General features: G+C 43.9%; 1 protein-coding gene across 1 annotated transcript in view; it reads left to right on the plus strand.

Moving 5' to 3' along the window:
• MAPRE1 (microtubule associated protein RP/EB family member 1) overlaps positions 1-20,328 on the plus strand; it is a 30,628-nt gene that overhangs the window by 1,740 nt on the left and 8,560 nt on the right. The window contains exons 2-5 of the mRNA XM_054467052.1: positions 4,402-4,525; positions 12,446-12,591; positions 15,376-15,583; positions 18,469-18,590. Of these exons, the coding sequence (XP_054323027.1) occupies positions 4,405-4,525; positions 12,446-12,591; positions 15,376-15,583; positions 18,469-18,590 (597 nt within the window). The 5' untranslated portion in view covers positions 4,402-4,404. The remainder of the gene's footprint in view (positions 1-4,401; positions 4,526-12,445; positions 12,592-15,375; positions 15,584-18,468; positions 18,591-20,328) is intronic.

Genomic DNA, 20,328 nt, shown 5'->3' on the forward strand with positions numbered 1-20,328 from the left:
CTAGCACAGTTTTTGGCACAGAGGGAAGCTTAGGACGTGATGTGCCTTTTGCTTAAGTGTTTTCATGTAGATTTTTATTTAATCCTCACCACCACTTTGTGCAGAGATACTGTTTTACCCATTTTACAGGATGAGCCATTTGTGATGCAGGAAGATTAAGTGACTTGCCCACGGTCACATAGGTCCTTTCTGGTGGCACCTCCTTCCCCCTCTTTACATAGGGCTCATTGTACTGCCTTGAAAGTAATAGAGTGCTTTAGAGCCAGCGTTGAATTTGTATAGGTTTGGGATCTTGCTAGGAGAGCTGCTGAAGGAAGAGAGAGATTCCTGGGTAGGCTTGAGGGAGCTTTTTCATGGTGGTGGTGGAAACCTGGATCAGGAAGCCTTGGAAGGGTGAGATTTGTGTGGTAGTCATGGGTCTTCCATGGCTGCCAATGATGGAATTGTGAAGGAAGGGTGAGCTGGAGCTCTGTTTTGACTGTCAGGAGGAGCCAATTAATTGATTGAGTCGGTGGATGTTTATTGTACATCCACAGGGTGCCTAATTCATGTATTTAGTGGCTGCAGCGTTTGTGGAGCACGTGGGACCAGGTATTAATGTACTGCTAATGAAAGTTTTAAATTATATGATGATGAAAGGCCATTAACGTTTTTTGAGCTGGGGTGTGGTCAGGAGACACACGTGGCTTTACCAGCTGGTTAGATTTTATGGCAGCATGATGCACACGATACAGTATATATAGGAATGTCGCCATAATAGATTACAAGTGCTCAGCTGGGACCATGTCTTTTTTGTTTGAATGTCTCTGGTACCTGATTTTGCGCACAGTATTTTGTTCATTCAAGGATTTTAAACAAGGGAGACACGTGCTGTGATTTGTGATTCAGAAAATTCTCTCTGGTTTGCTGTGTAAGAACAGATTGACACAGACAAATTTGAAGACTGTTGCAGTGTATCTCCGTGTGAGATGGTGCTGGCAGGTCTCAGGCGCACTGTTTTTGGCACTGGAGATAGGAGAATGAGTGAGACAAGGTCCCTACCCTACATCTTGTTTGTTTAATACCTCTTAAATTTGATGCCATGCCAAATATTTTATGTACCTTATCTAATTTAAACCCTTCTATGACCCTTTTCAGATAGGTGGCTTTAACTTGTAAGGTAACTGAGGTACATTGAGTTTAAGTAACTTGCCTAAGATCACACAACTAATGAGTGACTGCCTCACATTCAAACCCATGTCCTCCTGGCTTGAAATCCTCAGCTATTTGCATCGAGTGGATTGCTTTCTGGCCCAAATCTGGTTCGAGAATGGTTCAGAAATAACGAGATAATGACAATTCATTGTGGGACTTCCTATCATAAAGGTTTGAATGAATTGCTCTGGAAACATAGGGATTAATTTCCCAGTGGAGTCAGTAACTAAATTGTTTTGGTGTCTTGCATAACATGGTTTTATCAGCTGATTTGGGGAGTGTAACAGTGTTGATGATTTGCTTTCTGACAAGTTTATATAGACAACATTTTTCTCTCTTTGACACTGTTCTGCCAACCTGACAACAAGTAGTGAGTGCTTGCTATGTGCAAGATGCTGTGAGGTGCCTGGGAGATGTGAGGGGACGCAGACCTGGCAAGTTATTGACCTCTACAGACCTCAGTCACCCTATAAAAAGGGGACTGGATGGGTGGATTTGCCTTTTCTGGCTGTCACATTCTGTGGCTTGGTGAGTCAGGAGGCTTGCAGCAGCTTAGTGCAGGAGACCGATGTGGAAGGACCAACTCTAGTCACTAGGTGGAGGGAACGAAATACCATAAGAGAGCAAAGGGCTGGGATCTCAGGATTGTTCCAGATTGCTCTGCATCTTTCCCCTGTCACTCCCCACTGGTAATGTTGCTGTCTTATGAAATGAAGAAAATTGTGAGTGTCTAGGTCACTATGAAATCTCTGGTATTTTATAGTGTGTCCTCATGGTGACTGCCCAGGGATTTGATTTAGATCTGGATTAGCCTGCCTTTATCTTGAGTCTTCCCTCCCTACTGTCTGTTCTCTACTAGCAGTCAATGTGATCTTTTTCAAACTGTAATGAGAGCAAGATTCTACCGCACTTAAAACCTGAAAGTGCCTGGGCGTGGTCGCCCATGCCTGTAATCCCAGCACGTTGAGAGGCTGAGGCAGAGGATTGTTTGAGCCTGGGCCACAAAATGAGACCTGGTCTCTACAAAAAATTAAAAAATTAGCTGGGCTTGGTGGCGACCATCTGTAGTCCCAGCTACTTGGGAAGCTGAGTCAAGAGGATGGCTTGAGCCTGGGAAGTCAGGGCTGCAGTGAGCCGTGATTGTGCCATTGCACTCCAGCCTGGGTGACAGAGTGACACCCTGCCTCAAAAAACAAACCTGACGGTGGATTTCTTAATAGAATAAAATCCTAATTCCTTCTGTTACCACCTCAGGCTCTGCTCTCTTTGCTCACTGGGCTGGAGTGCCCTATCTCTAGAGCTTCATGTGGTTGCTTCCTTCTGATCCTTAAGCTCAGCTGTTCATCTCAGAGAGGCTTCCTCTGACCACATTCCGTAAACCCCGTTGCATAAGTGGTTGGTATGAAATGATGTTTGTTGGTGTATTTGGTCAGTGTCAGACTTTGCACCACTAGAATGTGAACTCCCTGTGGACAGGCACCTTGTCTCTTGCTTATCTGTTTTCTGGTCCCTAGAACAATGCCTAGCACATGGTAGAGCTAGTAAACATTTGTAGAATGAGTGAGGGTTGACTAAACTGATGCTCATAGACAATAACGCCCACATTTACTAGCATTTGAAAATTAGACTCATTGCTGTGTGTTTACTGTTGTGAATTTGAAAGCCTAGCAGAAAAGGGAGGGAAGAGAATGTGGAGGTTGGGGCTGGGCAGGCTTGCCTGCCAACCCCAGGGCCTCTTTTGTCCTCACCTGTAAAATGAGGGACATGAAGTGAACCTTGCAGAGGGCTGTCAGGGTTAAATGACAAGTGTCTGTGAAGTATCTGGCACTTAGGCCCACAGATGCCCTACCATCCCCTGGTAGCTCTGCAGAGAATTAACTACAAGGATTCTTCACTTGTAAGATCATTTGATACTGTGTTTTTAATATCTAGGTATTGAAAAGCTGATTTACTTTTTCAATTATGAAAGAATTTATATATATATATATATATTTTTTTTTTTTTTGGAAATAGGATCTCACTGCCTCAACCTCTTGGACTCAGGCGATCCTCCCACATCAGCCTCCAAAAGTGCTGGTATTACAGGCATGTGCCAGTGTGCCTGGCCTAGGTATAGTCTTTAAGGAAAATTTGGGAAGTAGTGAAAACTATAAATAGGAATTAATAAAAACCCATCGGGCCAGGCGTGGTGGCTCACGCCTGTAATCCCAGCACTCTGGGAGGCCGAAGAGGGTGGATCACCTGAGGTCAGGAGTTCTAGACCACCCTGGCCAACATGCTGAAATCCTGTCTCTACTAAAAATACAAAAATTAGCTGAGCATGGTGGCGTGCGCCTGTAATCCCAGGTACTTGAGAAGCTGAGGCAGGAAAATCGCTTGAACCTGGGAGGCAGAGGTTGCAGTGAGTTGAGATCGTGCCATTGCACTCCAGTCTGGGCAACAGAGCAAGACTGTTTCAAAAAAAAAAGAAACAAACAAAAAACTATTATCTGAAGAAAATTGTAAACATTTTGATATCTTAATGGGTAAGTTTGGGCTGATGTTTTCTAAACAGAAAGCATTCTCGTTTGTGCATCTGCCTCCCATCATAAAGCACTTACTCATCCCTTTATTTAGTGCCTCTTGTAGTTTAGAATTGTATATTAATCACATTAAAATGGGGCCTCAATTTTAGTCTGGCTGGTGTTGGGCAGTTCATTTCAGGTCATGTTTGTATGTGGAAATCCAGGTTCTGTGGCTGGAATCTTAGTGTCTCTCGTTTGGCCTCATGGGGAAGAAGGTGAGGCTTAAAAAGTCAGTGTACCTAGGCTGGGCGTGGTGGGTTACCCCTGTAATCCCAGAACTTTGGGAGGCCAAGGTGAGTGGATCACCTGAGGCCAGTAGTTCAAGACCAGCCTGGCCAACACGGTGAAACCCCATCTCTACTAAAAATACAAAAATTAGCTGGGTGTGGTGGTGCATGCTTGTAATCCCAGCTACTTGGGAGGCTGAGGCAGGAGAATCACTTGAACTCGGGAGGTTGCAGTGAGTCGAGGTCGCGCCACTGCACTCCAGCCTGGGCGACAGAGTGAGACTCTGTCTCAAAATAAAATAAAATAAAATTGAGCGTTCCTGCAGGTTTACTTTTGGTGACTCTCTAGGAAACACTTGACCTTACTTGCATGCCTACTGTGACACGGGCTCTTCTCTTTTCTTCCCATGCTTTAGAAGATGGCAGTGAACGTATACTCAACGTCAGTGACCAGTGATAACCTAAGTCGACATGACATGCTGGCCTGGATCAATGAGTCTCTGCAGTTGAATCTGACAAAGATCGAACAGTTGTGCTCAGGTAAGAGAAATCTGCTAGATCATTTTTCTAGGAAAGCCTGTAGGTTTTTCAGGAATGTGAAGGCCTGTATCTGACTGCAAAGCCACACAGAGAGGTTCAGAGTCTTTGTTAGGGCCACCCTGTTTCTTCCTCTCAGCCCTGCCTTTGCTTCTGCTTCAAAAAGGAACTTTTTTTTTTTGACGGAGTCTCGCTCTGTTGTCCAGGCTGGAGTGCAGTGGTGCGATCTTGGCTCACTTCAAGCTCTGCTTCCCGGGTTCACACCATTCTCCTGCCTCAGTCTCCTGAGTAGCTGGGACTACAGGTGCCCGCCACCATGCCTGGCTAATTTTTTTGCATTATTTTTAGTAGAGATGGGGTTTCACTGTGTTAGCCAGGATGGTCTTGATCTCCTGACTTCGTGATCTGCCTGCCTCGGTCTCCCAAAGTGCTGGGATTACAGGTGTGAGCCACCGCGCTCGGCCTTTTTTTTTTTTTTTTTTTGAGATGGGGTCTGGCTTTATCGCCCAGGCTGGAGTGCAGTGGTGCAATCTTGGCTCACTGGAACTTTTGCTTCCCAGGTTCAAGCGATTCTCCTACTTTAGCCTCCCAAGTACCTGGGACTACAGGCGTGCACCACCACACCTGGCTGATTTTTTTGTATTTTTAGTGGAGACGGGGTTTCACCATGAGGTCGAACTCGTGACCTCAAATGATCTGCCTGCCTCAGCCTCCCAAAGTGCTGGGATTACAGGCATGAGCCACCATGCCTGGCTGGAGCTATACTTAAATAAAGAGTATGCTCTGGCCTGCAGGTCCACCATCTTCTGCTCTAGAGACTGCATTCTGAGGCCTGAAGCTCAGCCCCGACTTCTTGGTGTCTATTATTGTGCATCCAGATTGCATGTTTTATTTGAGGACAGTAATTGTACTACTGTCTACTGTTCTAGTTTTATGTTAGTTCATCAGTGGCATTTCTTATTCCCAAGAAGTACAAGATCAAAGTCAAGCAAATATCATTTCAGCCACAATTTTATGGAACTACTGTTTAACAACAATTTGGCAAAGATGTAATGATTTAAAGGCTCGGTGTGGTGGCTCACCCCTGTAATCCCAGCACTTTGGAAGGCTGAGGCAGGCAGATCACCTGAGGTGAGGAGTTCAAGACCAGCCTGGCCGACATGGTGAAACCCCGTCTCTACTAAAACTACAAAAAAATTAGCCGGGGGTGGTGGCAGGCGCCTGTAATCCCAACTGCTCTGGAGGCTGAGGCAGGAGAATCGCTTGAGCCCGGGAGGTGGAGGTTACAGTGAGCCAAGATTGCGCCACTGCACTCCAGCCTGGGTGACAAGAGCGAGACTCCATCTCAAAAAAACGAAAAAGAAGTAATGATTTAAAACAAGAACAAAAACATGGTTTCTTTCTATATATGCTAATCGTATGACGTGGGAAACTAGAAAGAAGAAAACAAAAAAATGCCTTATAATTCCACTATTCAAGCCGGCTACTGTTCACTCACTAATCGTGAGCCACTGTGCCTGCCCTGGATCGATCTTAAATTACTGCCATTGCTTGGCCAGGTGTGGTGGCTCGTGTCCGTAATCTCAGCACTTTGGGAGGCCAAGGCGAGTGGATCATGAGTTCAGGAGTTTGAGACCAGCCTGGCCAACATAGTGAAACCCCGTCTCTGCTAAAAATACAAAAAATTAGCTGGGCTTGGTGGCACGCACCTGTAGTCCAGCTACCCGGGAGGCTGAGGCAGGAGAATCACTTGAACCTGGGAGGCGGAGGTTGCAGTGAGCCGAGATGGCGCCACAGCACTCCAGCCTGGGTGACACAGTGAGACTCCATCTAAAAAAAAAAAAAATTATTGCCGTTGCTTATAGGATGTTTTCTTTTTTTTGAGTTCAGCTTCTGCAACTTCCTTATTTTATAGCTGGGTCCTAGTCTCGGTCTTAGTTTCATTGGCTTGTCTTGTTATTTCCTTGGTGAGGTGTATTTAATCTTGGTTTTACGGATGGTCAGATGGAGGCTACGTGTGAAGCTGTACAGTAACACAGTGGTGCCCAAGAGTCGTGTTTATTCAGCATTAATTACTTTGCTGATCATAGACAACAGGCTGTCAGCCTTAGATCTGTGCTGTGTCCCCCCCACCATTTTCTATTAGTTTCCTCATTATTCATTTCCCTATCCCCATTTGTGTGAGGCTTTTAAAGCACTTGTTTGACCTGTGTTCTGTGACTAATGTGGGGATGAGGTCATCCTAGTTTTCACTGGAGCCACCTTTTTACCAGCAATTCCCTCTAAAATTTACCTTTTTCTGTAAATATATTCCAAAGTCTATTTCACTTAGTTAATTGGAAAATGTGATCTTTAATGTTTAAATAAGTTGTATATATGCTGATCAGGCTCTATCTAGGTTTATCTCATTCAGGCAGGGAGCTGTTGCAGACAGGACTGAGCATAAAGAGGCTTCAGTCTGCTCTGAGCCATGTGACTTTTGACAAGACCCTTAATGTCTTGGTTCTTCATCTGTGAACTGGGGCAGCGATACCTGGCCCACTTGTTGGCCAGTGTGAGAATCACCTATAATAACAGCTCTCAGATAACTGACTGTGTGCCAGACCCTGGAAATGAGTGCAGGTCATTTGGTGGGGGCACATCCTCCTTTTACAGATGAGGAGACTAACCCTGGGGCACAGCTTATGTATTGCAGAACCTGGTTTTGAACCAGATCTTTCTGAGCACACGGCCCACATGCATCCTGCTGCATACATGTTATATCTTTTATAGAAACGTTTGGAGGGGATTAAACAAATGTAAATTACAAATGTAAATTACATATAGTTAATTACAGTGATACTGTTTCACTATAAAATCTGTGAGGTTTGTCAGTTTTTTTTTTCTTTTTGAGACTGGAGGCTGGAGTGCAGTGGCGTGATCTCTGCTCACTGCAACCTCCACCTCCCAGGTTCAAGCGATTCTCCTGTCTCAGCCTCTTGAGGAGCAGGGATTACAGGTGCGTGCCACCTGTAATTTTTGTATTTTTACTAGAGACAGGGTTTCACCATGTTGGTCAGGCTGGTTTTGAACTCCTGACCTTGTGATCTGCCCACCTCGGCCTCCCAAAGTGCTAGGCTTACAGGTGTAATCCTAGAGCCACCGTGTCTGGGCGGTATGTCAGTTTTGTCTCATGTCTGCTACTTTTCCCAGATAAAGTGCTTTTTCTCCGTAGAAAAGGGTAAGTCCAGGACACTTAACTGTGATTTGTAAACAAACTTGTTCATTCATAACTAGTCTTCTTGAAAACCGTATAGGATGTCTCTTGGAGTATGTAGATGGTTGCATTGTGTTTCACATTGGTGTTTAGAAAATGAGGTCTTGCTTCCAGTACTAGAGCAGACAGGGTGAGACACAGACATTGTCTCTCTGAAGAAGGCCCGCTCTCAGGGGTTTGGAGTCAGAGAAAGTGAGACTTCTCAACTCCTTGTGCTTACCGAGGCCCAAGGAGAATTCCAGGAGCTTTTGACGCTGGTGCTAGATCCTTCCTAACCTCATCTCTGATGAGCAGAGGATCTAGCAGACCAGAGTTCTCCACTAAACACAGCTTTACAAAGTAGGAATACATTTCTTCCTTGAGAGGGCAAAGTGCTGAGGTCCTGTGTTAATCTGCCTGCTGCCTGTGAAGTGGCCAAATTTTGTCAGCAGTGGGCTCTCCTACCCCCAACAGTGAGCTGAGCCTTTGCTTGGCTCTGGTAGAGGGAGGATTAGGCAAGGATAACTTTCAGTGAAAGAGTTGGCACGTTGTTTCAGGATTCATTAATACATTCTGTAGTCTCTGTAGTTTGGAGAGCTAGTCATCAAGTATTTTGGAAAGATAGTCATCATGAGGAAAAACCTGGTCAAAGAGAATGATTTTTATGAGAGCTTGTTTTTGTCAGAAAGGGAGTACTGGTTGCTTTTGTGAATTGTTCCTGTGTTGCATTTCATATTCAGGCCCCTCTGCATTTTCTCAAGAGCACAGCTTGGTCCTCTGCACATGTAGAGGGGCATCACTGAGTGTATTCGGCTCTCCTCTTCTCCTCCTTGTCTTCTCCCTCCAGCCTGGCTTCCTTTATGGGTTCCTTCGCAGCAAAGGTGTTGATATTCCCAGGCAAATGGTAGATTCCTTTCTCCTCAGCTTAATGTGGGGCCCCGACAGCCCTTGAGTTCATGTAAGACAGCTTGGCGATCTTGCTTCTGCTGCACTGTTAATGACATGGTCCTCCTGCTCTGAGAGTGTGTTATCACACCCGTAACCAGGCCTCCCCCAGCTCAGATCTGGTCTGATATTTCTGTTTATGGGATACTTTTGCCCTACCTGTCATTACTTAAAATCTCAGCTTTGTTTTCTCCTCAGGCTAGCTCACTTTTCCAGGTACTCCATTTGGGGCCATGATTCTACCTTTCTTCCAGTGTCCCAGGCCTGAGAAGCATCTTTTGAGGCTAATTCACAGTTTTATTTGTCTTCTGAAAGATATTCTAGATCTAGCCCCTTCTCAGATTGCTCACTGCTGCCGCAGTGGCCTCCTGACTGACTGAACACTAAGTTCCCAGCCCCCACCTTCCCTTTTGTTATATTGCATAAGTCTGCAGCATTTCTGAGGGACTGGTTTTATCAAGTCACATTTCTGATCAAGGAAGTATCTCTTCAAACTTTTTTTTTTTTTTTTGAGGCGGAGTCTCGCTCTGTCGCCCAGGCTGGAGATCTCTGCTCACTGCAAGCTCTGCCTCCCGGGTTCTCACCATTCTCCTGCCTCAGCCTCCTGAGTAGCTGGGACTACAGGCGCCTGCCACCACGCCCGGCTAATTTTTTTGTATTTTTAGTAGAGAGACGGGGTTTCACCGTGTTTGCCAGGATGGTCTTGATCTCCTGTCCTCGTGATCTGCCCGCATCGGCCTCCCAAAGTACTGGGATTACAGGCGTGAGCCACCGCGCCCGGCCTCTTCAAACATTTTTGCCTAAGTCTTCAAGCACCTCCTTGATTTTTCCCTTGCTTTACTAAAGCAAACCAAAACAGAAGATAGGAAGCTCATTTTCTTCTGATTATGAATAGTTAGGTCTTCATTAAAAAGACATTAAAGGCCGGGTGTGGTAGTTCATGCCTGTAATCCAGCACTTTGGGAGGCCGAAGTGAGAGGATCACCTGAGCCCAGGAGTTTGAGACCAGCCTGGGCAACATGACAAAATCTTGTCTCTAAAAAAGAAAAAGAAATATGAAGAGAATCATACTCGCATAAAAGTCTATCAGGAGGACTGGATGCCAATATTTATGTAATTGATTCTTTCTCTTTTTAGAAATAGGGAAATAAGAATGTTTCTTTCTTTTTTTTTTTTTTTATTCCTGTACAATTTTGGTAACCAGTTTCATGCATAAGTCGTTGACTTTTTTTTTTTTTTTTTTAACTCCTGTGCAATTTTGGTAACCAGTTTCATTCATAAGTCGTTGTCTCTTTTTTTTTTTTGAGATGGAGTCTTGCTCTGTCTCCCAGGCTGGAGTGCAGTGAATGGTGCGATCTCGGCTCACTGCAACCACTGTCTCTCAGGTTCAAGCAATTCTCCTGCCTCAGGTTCCCAAGCAGCTGGGACTACAGGCATACGCTACCACGCTTGGCCAATTTTTTTTGTGTTTTTAATAGAGACGGGGTTTCATCATGTTGGTCAGGCTGGTCTCGATCTCCTGACCTCAGGTGATCTGCCCGCCTTGGCCTTCCAAAGTGTTGGGATTACAGGTGTGAGCCACCGCACTTGGCCAATTTTTTTTTTTTTTAATTGTGTAAAATAGTATTGGGTAAAATACCACTGTGGATATAGTTGCTTAATAGATCGTCTTCTATTTGGATTTTTAAAAAAAGTTGGTTTGGCCGGGCGCGGTGGCTCACGCCTGTAATCCCAGCACTTTGGGAGGCCGAGGTACACGGACCACCTGAGGCCGGAAGTTCGAGACCAGCTTGACCAACATGGAGAAGCGCCGTCTCTACTAAAAATACAAAATTAGCCAGGCAGGGTGGCGCATGCCTGTAATCCCAGCTACTCGGGAGGCTGAGGCAGGAGAATTGCTTGAACCTGGGAGGTGGAGGTTGCGGTGAACCAAGATCGCACCATGGCACTCCAGCCTGGGCAACAAGAGCGAATTCCGTTTAAAAAAAAACAAAAACAAAAGAATGTCCTCAGTGTACTTTTGTTGGATGAGTAAATAAATCAGTCACCTCAAAAATCAAGGCCTTAACCTTCTGAAGATCCTTTCTTAACTAAGAATGTCACCCTGGTCACTGAAGTGCCCCTGCTCTCCTTTATGTTGACTTTCCAAAAATAACGGTAACTGAACATGCTGGAACCAGCAGAGAACTGGCTCGGCCTGACCTCAAGTAAGTTGAATATGCATTTTATGGCAGTCTTGAAATCTGCAGATTATTTATCATTTAACCACTGGTTTAGCTTCCCAAGCTTGTTCCTTTGGCAAATTAGCTCTGGAAGGGCAGTAAAGTACACAGTGAAGCCTGCTGTGAATTAGGAGAGTTCAGTTTGTAGGCATTAGAGAAATAATCTTCCTAGAAAGTTGAAGCACTAATAAAACGCTTTTTGGAAAAAAAAATGGGCAAGTGGGGGAAGGAATGAAATGGGATGAAATATTGCAATAATTTATTATAGTAGTCTCTTTTTGTTTTTTGAGACGAGGTCTCTCTCTGTCCCCCAGGCTGGAGTACAGTGATGTGATCATGGCTCACTGCAGTCCTCGACCTCCTGGGCTCAAGTGATCCTCCTACCTCAGCCTCCTGAGTAACTGGAACCACAAGGGCATGCCAGCACGCCAAGCTAATTTTGGTATTTTTTGTAGAGACAGTGTTTCACCACGTTGCCCAGGCTGGTCTCTAACTGCTGGACTCAAGTGATCCATCTGCTTCCCTAAGTGTTGAGATTACAGGCGTGAGCTACTGTGCCTGGCCTTATCATAGTAGTCTTTATTTATTTATTTTTGAGCCAGAGTTTCGCTCTTTTTTTTTTTTTTTTTTTTTTTTTTGAGACAGTGCAGTGGCCTGAGAGAATCGCTTGAACTTGGGAAGTAGAGGTTGCGGTGAGCCGAGATTGAGATTGCGCCACTGCACTCCAGCTTGGTGACAGAGCGAGACTCTGTCTCAAAAAAAAAAAAAAAAAAAATTAATAGAGGAACACAAAAATATCTTCTATTCAACTTTGTTAATTAAATGACAGGTTGGCCGGGTGCTCTACAAAAAGAATAAAAAACTAGTTGGACGTTGGTGGCACGTGCCTATAGTCCTGCTACTCCGCAGGCTGAGGTGGGAGGATCACTTGAGCCTGGGAGGCAGAAGTTGCAGTGAGCTGAGATTGTGCTACTGCACTCCAGCCTGGGCGACAGTGAGACCCTGTTTCAAAAAGAAAAGAAATGATAGGTTAAATGTATTTAGAGATGTAAAAAGCCCAGGGAGACAGACATCTTAGGGAAAAAAATGTTTTTTAATCTAGATCAAGGATGGATCTTGGAAATCCCCTCCTGAAGAGGAGGGTATATCTTTGTGAAAAATCAGAAAATGTCACTTCTGTTATTTTCTTTTCTATATTTTAGGCATTCATTTTTGTTTCTAGTGGTCATTTTATTGTCATGATGATTACCAATAAAGAACAGGAGTTTTAAAATTTTGTAGAAACACTCCTTTTCTCCTTGTTATAGGCTTCTGGGTTGCAAATATGTTGTAGAATATATGGGGTGAAAACCACAATCTTGTTACAGATTTTAGAAATTGACTTCACATGAAGTCAGTGAAGCTTTTGGTTTTTGTAGGTCTACTTCACAATTTTTAAAATTGTATTTGGTTTAAGTGGGTCTGGGAAGAAGTTCACCCTGCTTCTTTAATTGTATTTTTCTGTTGCTGTTGTTCATTCAGGGGCTGCCTATTGTCAGTTTATGGACATGCTGTTCCCTGGCTCCATTGCCTTGAAGAAAGTGAAATTCCAAGCTAAGCTAGAACACGAGTACATCCAGAACTTCAAAATACTACAAGCAGGTTTTAAGAGAATGGGTGTTGACAAAGTAAGTAAATGTTATCTTTTATTGTGGTTAATATTCCTTTATTAATGATTGTTACTAAGGATATAGATGCTAGCTTATGACTTTGGACATTTTCTTTTTTTTTCTTACTTTATCTAGTTAACTTTTCTCAGTTAACACAGAATTTACTGGGAGCAGTTTGCCCCTACCTTCTTGCCCCTATTCCCCTTGCTTGCTTGTTTCTTCATCGTCTATGAAGTTAGTAACTGTTTAGAGGAGTTAGCCTGTAAATTTGTAGTGATTTTTATTTTTAAAAAATTCCTGTGTAATCTCTAGTAGTCTGGAATCTAACTCTCTTAATCTGGATTTACTTCTGTAAAAGCATACTGTATGTAGACTAGTTCCAGTAGAGAAGATTCTAGGCCAGGCGTGGTGGCTCACACCCATAATCCCAGCACTTTGGAGGCTGAGGTGGAGAAGATTCTAGAAATACTTGCTTTTTATAGAAGGATACAAGGAGGCTCCATGGTGGGTGCTGGAAAACTCCTTTCTGCCCCCAAAGGTTTTTGAAGGTAACAGAAACATGGTCCACCAGGCATGGTTTAGCACAAACATTTAATGTTTAACACAAACATTACCTCTGTTTTAGTAGATAATAGATTAAGTAGTTTATCCCTTCCCTCACCCTTGTGAAGGGTTTATCCTTTTAAGCCATTTTTGGGGGGATAACTTTTTTTTTTTTTTTTAAATGGCAAAGGTAGTAACACCCCCAATTATCTTGCTGGTGTGTCTGGTTTTTATTTATTTTGAAATCAAGGTTTTTTTTTTTAAATTTTAGTTTTGTCTCTACAATGTATAAAATAGGCATTTATAGTATAAGAATATCACTTACTTTCCAGGCATAGTTTAAATATAGTTCATATACAGTAATTTTGCATTTATTATTATGGAATTTTATTTTTTGAATATGGAAAATGTCTAAAGTATATAAAAGTAATAATAGTGTATAAATAGTAAATAGTAAATAGTGTAATGATCCTGCATGTAACTCAGTGGTTAGCATGGCCAATTTTGTTTTATATCTAATTCTGTCCTATCCGATGTATTCTGGGTTATTGAAGTGAGTACAGAGGCAATATTTGTGAATGTTTCAGTATCATGCAAAGTAACTTTTAAAAATTATATTTGTCAGAGGGGTGGATATATTATTGGATATATTCTTTTTATAATACATTGCAACTGGAATCTTTGGAGATTAAAAGATAGTTAAAAGCCAGGCATGGTGGCTCATGCCTGTAGTCCTAGCTACTCTGGAGGTTGAGGCAGGAGCATCACTTGAACTCAGGAGTTTGAGGCAGCAGTGAGCTATGATTGTAGCATGAGACTCCAGCCTGGGTAACAGAGCAAGACCCCATCTCTAAAAAAGATTAAAAAGTTAAGTTGTGGCCAACACTTCAGTGATTTGAATACTTGAAAACACAGTATTCTTGTATAATAGAAATACAGGGTTCTTATGTATATTTGTTATTTTTTTGTGTGGGTGTTTTATTGGTGTTTTTTTGTTTTTGAGATGAGGTCTTGCTGTGTTGCCAGTGCTGGTCTAAATTCCTGGACTCAAGCAGTCCTCAAGATAGCTAGGATTGCAGGTGGGCAGCCCTGCCCCCAGCAAGCATGTTTTAATAGGATTTGGAATTACTTGGAAAACAGGTCATTTTGTAAAAATTTATCCTGAGACTGATTCTGCATCTTGATCTATTTTCAGGTTAGAATTATTCTTTTTTCTTTTCTTTTTTTTTTGTTTTGAGACAGAGTCTCACTCTGTTGCCCAGACTGGAGTTCAGTGGCGCAATCTCAGCTCACTGGAACCTCCACCTCCCGGGTTCAAGTGATTCTCATGCCCCAGCCTCCTGAGTAGCTGGGATTACAGGCGCCCACCACCACACCCGGCTAATTTTTGTATTTTTAGTAGAGACAGGGTTTCACCATATTGGCCAGGCTGGTCTCGAACTCCTGACCTCAAGTGATCCACCCGCCTTGACCTCCCAAAGTGTTGGGATTACAGGTGTGAGCCACCACGCCCGGCCCAGAATTTTCTTGAACACAGTTCATTGTAGATGCCTTTGGTTAGTTTGTGCAATGGATTTTTCTTCCCTTTTCTTAAATGGGGTCTCTCTCTGTCACCCAGGCTGGAGTGCAGTGGCACAGTCTTGGCTCACTGCAGCCTCTGTCTCCTGGGCTCAAGCAGTCCAATCTCAGCCTCCCAAGGAGCTGGGACCATAGGCGCATGCCACCACACCTGCCTAATTTTTTTGTATTTTTGGTAGAGCCTAGGTGTCACCATGTTGCCCAGGCTGGTCTCAAACTCTTGATCTCAAGCAATCTGCCCGCCTTGGCCTCCCAAAGTGCTGGGATTACAGGCATGAGCCACTGTGCCTGGCCTGTGCAGTGGATTTCATGCTTTGTGATAGGCACTGTGGCCATGCAAGTTATATGGCGGACCTACTCTTTATAGCATAATGACACTTGTATCATGTCTTAGGATGTGCTTGGATGGATGTGTGTATGTGACTTATATGGTTCTTGTTCCTTTTTTGTTTCTGATTCCTTTTTATACATTTGAGAGAGTGGGGAGGGGTTGGGAAGTGTAGGTACTCTTGAAGGCAAACTGCATGAAACTTGCTTTATAAATTTAGGGGCTTAGCCCTAAGGTCTCTAAAATATTTTTTTCTCCTTTTGGCAGAGCTTTATAATGAATTGATGCATGGATTAGTTTGATGCTTGCCAAAAGCCTCTTTTTTTGGGCTAAACAGTTGTTTTTCTCTGCAGATAATTCCTGTGGACAAATTAGTAAAAGGAAAGTTTCAGGACAATTTTGAATTCGTTCAGTGGTTCAAGAAGTTTTTCGATGCAAACTATGATGGAAAAGACTATGACCCTGTGGCTGCCAGACAAGGTCAAGAAACTGCAGTGGCTCCTTCCCTTGTTGCTCCAGCTCTGAATAAACCGAAGAAACCTCTCAGTTCTAGCAGTGCAGGTAAAAAAAACAACCCCAAAACGTTTCCAAAAAATAGCGTTCCAGATATTCATTCAGCATTCAACTAGAATTTTTTTTTGGTAGCCATAGGCTCAGGGATCTTAAGAAATATAATCCCAGGCATGTGGCCAGAGCATGGATTCTGGCATCAGGTAGATAACTGTGTTTGTCCTTAGGTATCTGTAGCCCTCTGTAAGTAACTTCAACTTTGCCCCACAGTTTCCTCCTCTATAAAATGGGAATTTTAATACTTGCCCCAGAGGGTTTTTGAAACTTGGACAAGTTACTGTATGCAGTTTTGCCAGAGCTCTAGAAATCCATCAGGCTAGCTCATGTAAGAGAGCATTAGTTCATTCCAAAACAAGGGCATTTTTACAGAGCCCTAGGATGGGAAGTTATACTAGAGCTGAACTCCTTGAAGGAGGTGTGTAGGTCTCTCAGGGACTGCTCTTGGCTGTCTGTGTTATTCTGTCTGTAGACCAGCTTCCTGCGTATACTCACGGCTTCCCTACCTGCCCTAGAACTTTAGCTGCTAGGTGACTTTGGCTTGCCATGGTGATAGCAGAGTCGTGGGGTTAGGGGAGAGGCTGATTTTACATACGTTCTCAAAAGGGTATGGGCTTGATAGCTTTCCCAAGATGTGTTTACGTTAGTATAGAATGTGTATATTTTGGGGCAGGGTAGATAGTCTACAGATGCTAATTTCTTCTTTTCCAGAGGATGGCAAGAATATTAGTTAAGGTTTCATAATACCTAGAGAGAGGCTTGTTCATCTGATAGAGCGGGTAGGTTGAGTGCTTTCTAAATAGCTTTATGGAGCGATAATTCGCATGCCATATAATTATATTTTTATATTTAAAGTATAAAGTTAAATGGTTTTTAATATATCCAAAGAATTATGTAACTATCACCACAATCAATTTTAGAACATTTTCATCACTCCGAAAAGAAACCTTGTGCTGGGCGCAGTGGCTCATGCCTGTAATCCCAGCGCTTTGGGAGGCTGAGGCAGGCAGATCACTTGAGGTCAGGAGTTTGAGACCAGTCTGGCCAACATGATGAAAACCCATCTCTACTAAAATACAAAAATTAGCTGGGCATGGTGGCGCATGCCTGTAATCCCAGCTACTCAGGAGGCTGAGGCAGGAGAATCGCTTGAACCCAGGAGGTGGAGGTTGCAGTGAGCCAAGATTGCACCACTGCACTGCAGCCTGGGCGAGAGAGACAGACTCTGTCTCAAGAAAAAAGAAAGAAATCTTGTGCATAGTTAATAGTTGTCACTTCCCACTTTCCCCAGCTTTCCCCCGCTCCCTCCAGCCCTAAGCAACCACTTATCTGCTTTCTGTCTCTGGATTTGCCAGTTCTAAACTTTTCCTATACATGGAGTCATAGAATATGTGGTCTTTTGTGTCTGGCTTCTTTTGCTCAGCCTACTGTTTTTAAGGTTCATCCATGCCCTAGCATGTATCAGTCCTTCATTCTTTTTTATTGTGGAATACTATTGCATTGCATGCCTATACCTCATTTGATTCAGCAGTTCATGGTCTTTTGCATTGTTTCCCACTTTATGGCAGATAGGAATGATGCTGCTGTGAACGTTCATATACAGCTTCTGTGTGGACTTACAAGTTTTAATTTCTCTCAGTTACAGACCCAAGAGTATATACTCGGGGAGCAGAATTGCTAATTGCTGTGCCATGTGTTAACTCTGTATTTAACCTTTTGCAGAACTACCTGTTTTCCAAAGTGCCTCAGCTCTTTACATTCCCATCAGCAGGGTTCCCATTTCTCTAGATATTGAGTACTTTTTATTCTTTACCTGTTTAGAATGGGAAACTGCATAGATAACCCTGTGCATTTCATATTTCAGATGCTGCTACCAGTTGAGTGGAGACGTGCATTAAGCATTTAGTCTTTGAGATAAACGTGCTAGAGAGAGTCATCCAGAGGAAATGCCTGTTACTGTGGGTGAAAGGCCTTGTGATTATAGTTTGGGGTGTTAGGAAGATGAGATACTTCCAAACCTGGCATGTAATATGCAAACTTTACAAAATAATTGCTAAGTAAGTGAATCATCAATGATATATATACCTTGAGGTTTAGCTCATTCTTGATTATTTTTACTTGTAGATAGGTTGGCTCTTTTACTCCTTTTTTCTTGTCTTTGTCTGCTTTTGGCTGTAAATACTGAGATACGTCTATAAATACTAGTCAGTGTGATGCTTTTCTCTCCTCACTCTTCTAATCTCCTTCTAAAAGGTAAGCAGAGATAAAGATTTTAAAGCAATTCATGGGAAGAGCAGGCTGTCCTGCTCTTACGGATTCCCTCCCTCTTCCAGTCCAAGGAGTCTGAGGTGAGGAGTTAGGAGGGACCTAACTTTCCAGATGGGGAGCAGTGGGCACCTGGCAACAGCCGAGACTGTGTGCTCATGTCTAGCGTGAAGTTTGCCTTTGCTCTATGTAGCTGGATTTGGTTTGTAGATGTGTTAACTAAATCTTAGCTGTTGTAACCAACATGAAACAACCTGTTTGTGGATTTGGTCAGAGCTGGGTTAAGGTGGATCATCTCTGTGCACCAGAATGACTACCCCTTTCAGATGATAGTCCTGTTTACCGCAGTGGAGAAAAGACCTGACTGAAGGACTTATTCCCAGCATGAAACATCATGACAGAAATTGGTACTTAACTCTGCTGCCAGGATAGAAACCACTCAGTAGGCAAATGTGGGAGTGTTGTCTTGCATGCGGGGGCTCTCTAGCATTGGTTCCCTTCACTGAACACCTGTGCAAGGCAGTTGGTCACAGCTCCTCCATGTTGTCTTGTGGATTTTTTGTTTGTTTGGGCTGGAATTACTCCTTTTCAAAAACCTGTGCTCTCTTTTTCAGCTCCCCAGAGGCCCATCTCAACACAGAGAACTGCAGCGGCTCCTAAGGCTGGCCCTGGTGTGGTGCGAAAGAACCCTGGTGTGGGCAACGGAGACGACGAGGCAGCTGAGTTGATGCAGCAGGTGGGCACCCCTGTGTTTAGCACATGAGTCACCTCGGGGGATAGGATCCTTGCGGTGGCCGGGGTACCTTATCTGTGTTCTTAGATGAACACCTGCCTTGTTTGCTTGCCAGAGCATGTGACATGTGTGAGCCTCAGGTGCTGTGCGGGGAGCATGAACGTGGAGATGTAAGGGAGGGATCAGGTGTGCCTGGGCTCTCTTAGTGTGGCAGAAGCCTGTGCTCGGAAGCCAGTGCTTAGACTAGAATCCTGTTGAATGTTCCTGGAATGCTGCCAGGGACCTGGGATTCGGAGAATGAAAGATAAAGGAGGTCTCCTTTTTGAATAATTTAATAAAAAGGATTCTGCAGTCTCTCTGCTGAGTCCTAGACTGGGGTCACTAGAGATTGGAATTCAGAGTGGAACTGGTATGAAAAGCCTGTGGCTCTTATAGTTCTGTTCTTAGTAATTGGGTGATTCGAAATGTCTTCTTCAAGAGTAAATGTCCTTAAGGCACCTGTCAGAGGTCTCTGTGGATCAAAACAAGTTTTAGACTTTTACACATTTTCCCACTAATCCTTGTAGTTGGTTGGTTTGCTTGCTTTCAGATGATTCTTTTTGTTAATTCTATTTTTTAAATTTTGTTTTATTAAAAAAGTTTTTTTTTAAATAAAATAGAGATAGGGTCTCACTGTGTTGCCAAGGCTGGTCTCTAACTCCTGAGCTCAAGTGATCCCCCTGCCTCAGCCTCCCAAAGTGCTAGAGTTACAGATGTGAGTCACCACGCCTGGCTCCATTGAAAAAATCTGGGATGCTCTGTGATTCCAGTGAGTTTGGGATTGCATCCTTTTACTTTTCTAAAAGCCAAGTCCTGAAACTTGAGGGAATTGATTTCTAATGCAGAACCTCTCATGACCCACACTCAGACTCCTAAAAGATCAGGACAGTGAGAACCTGCCCAAAAATCACATTTCACTTTTTTCTTTTTTATTTTCTTTTTTTGAGACGGAGTCTTGCTGTGTCGCCCAGGCTGGAGTGTAGTGGTGCGATCTCAGCTCACTACAACCTCCGCCTCCCAGGTTCAAGGGATTGTTCTGCCTCAGCCTCCCGAGTAGCTGGGACTACAGTCGTGCGCCACCACGCCTGGCTGATTTTTGTATTTTTAGTAGAGACAGGGTTTCACCATATTGGCCAGGCTGGTCTCCAACTCCTGACCTCAGATGATCCACCTGCCTTGGCCTCCCAGTGCTGGGATTACAGGCATGAGCCACTGCGCCTGGCCCACATTTCACTTTTTCATTCTTTCATTTGTGTGTGCCCCGTGGTCTTAGGTGCCTTGGGAGTGTCCAGGTGACTGGGTCACTGTCCTCATCCTTGGAGTGGGTGTGGCTGACTTGAGCACCCGCTGGGGCTGTTCCTTTGAAGTACAGAAGCCTCGGAGAACAAGGGGAGACTTCCTGTAACTATTTCAAGACATGGATTTCAAACACAGGAAGCAGTTTCAGAAAGAAATAGGAGAGAGTAAAGAGTGGTTAATGTTGAGGCTGGGTAGCAGTGACTTGATCTGTGCTCTCCAAGAGAGAGCATGCCAGGTTCTACGGTGTGGCTGCTCTCCGCTCAGCTCTTATCCTGGGTGATGGAGCCCAGGTTTGGGGTTCCATAGATTGGGGGAGAAGTAGGAGTGGCTCTGTCAGTTAACTTCGACCTGGACAAGTCAGTTAGCCTCTGTGAACTTACTGCCTCATGTGTGAAGTGGGGCT

Source organism: Pongo pygmaeus, chromosome 21, assembly GCF_028885625.2.
Source record: "Pongo pygmaeus isolate AG05252 chromosome 21, NHGRI_mPonPyg2-v2.0_pri, whole genome shotgun sequence".
Taxonomy (NCBI): Eukaryota; Metazoa; Chordata; class Mammalia; order Primates; family Hominidae; genus Pongo; species Pongo pygmaeus.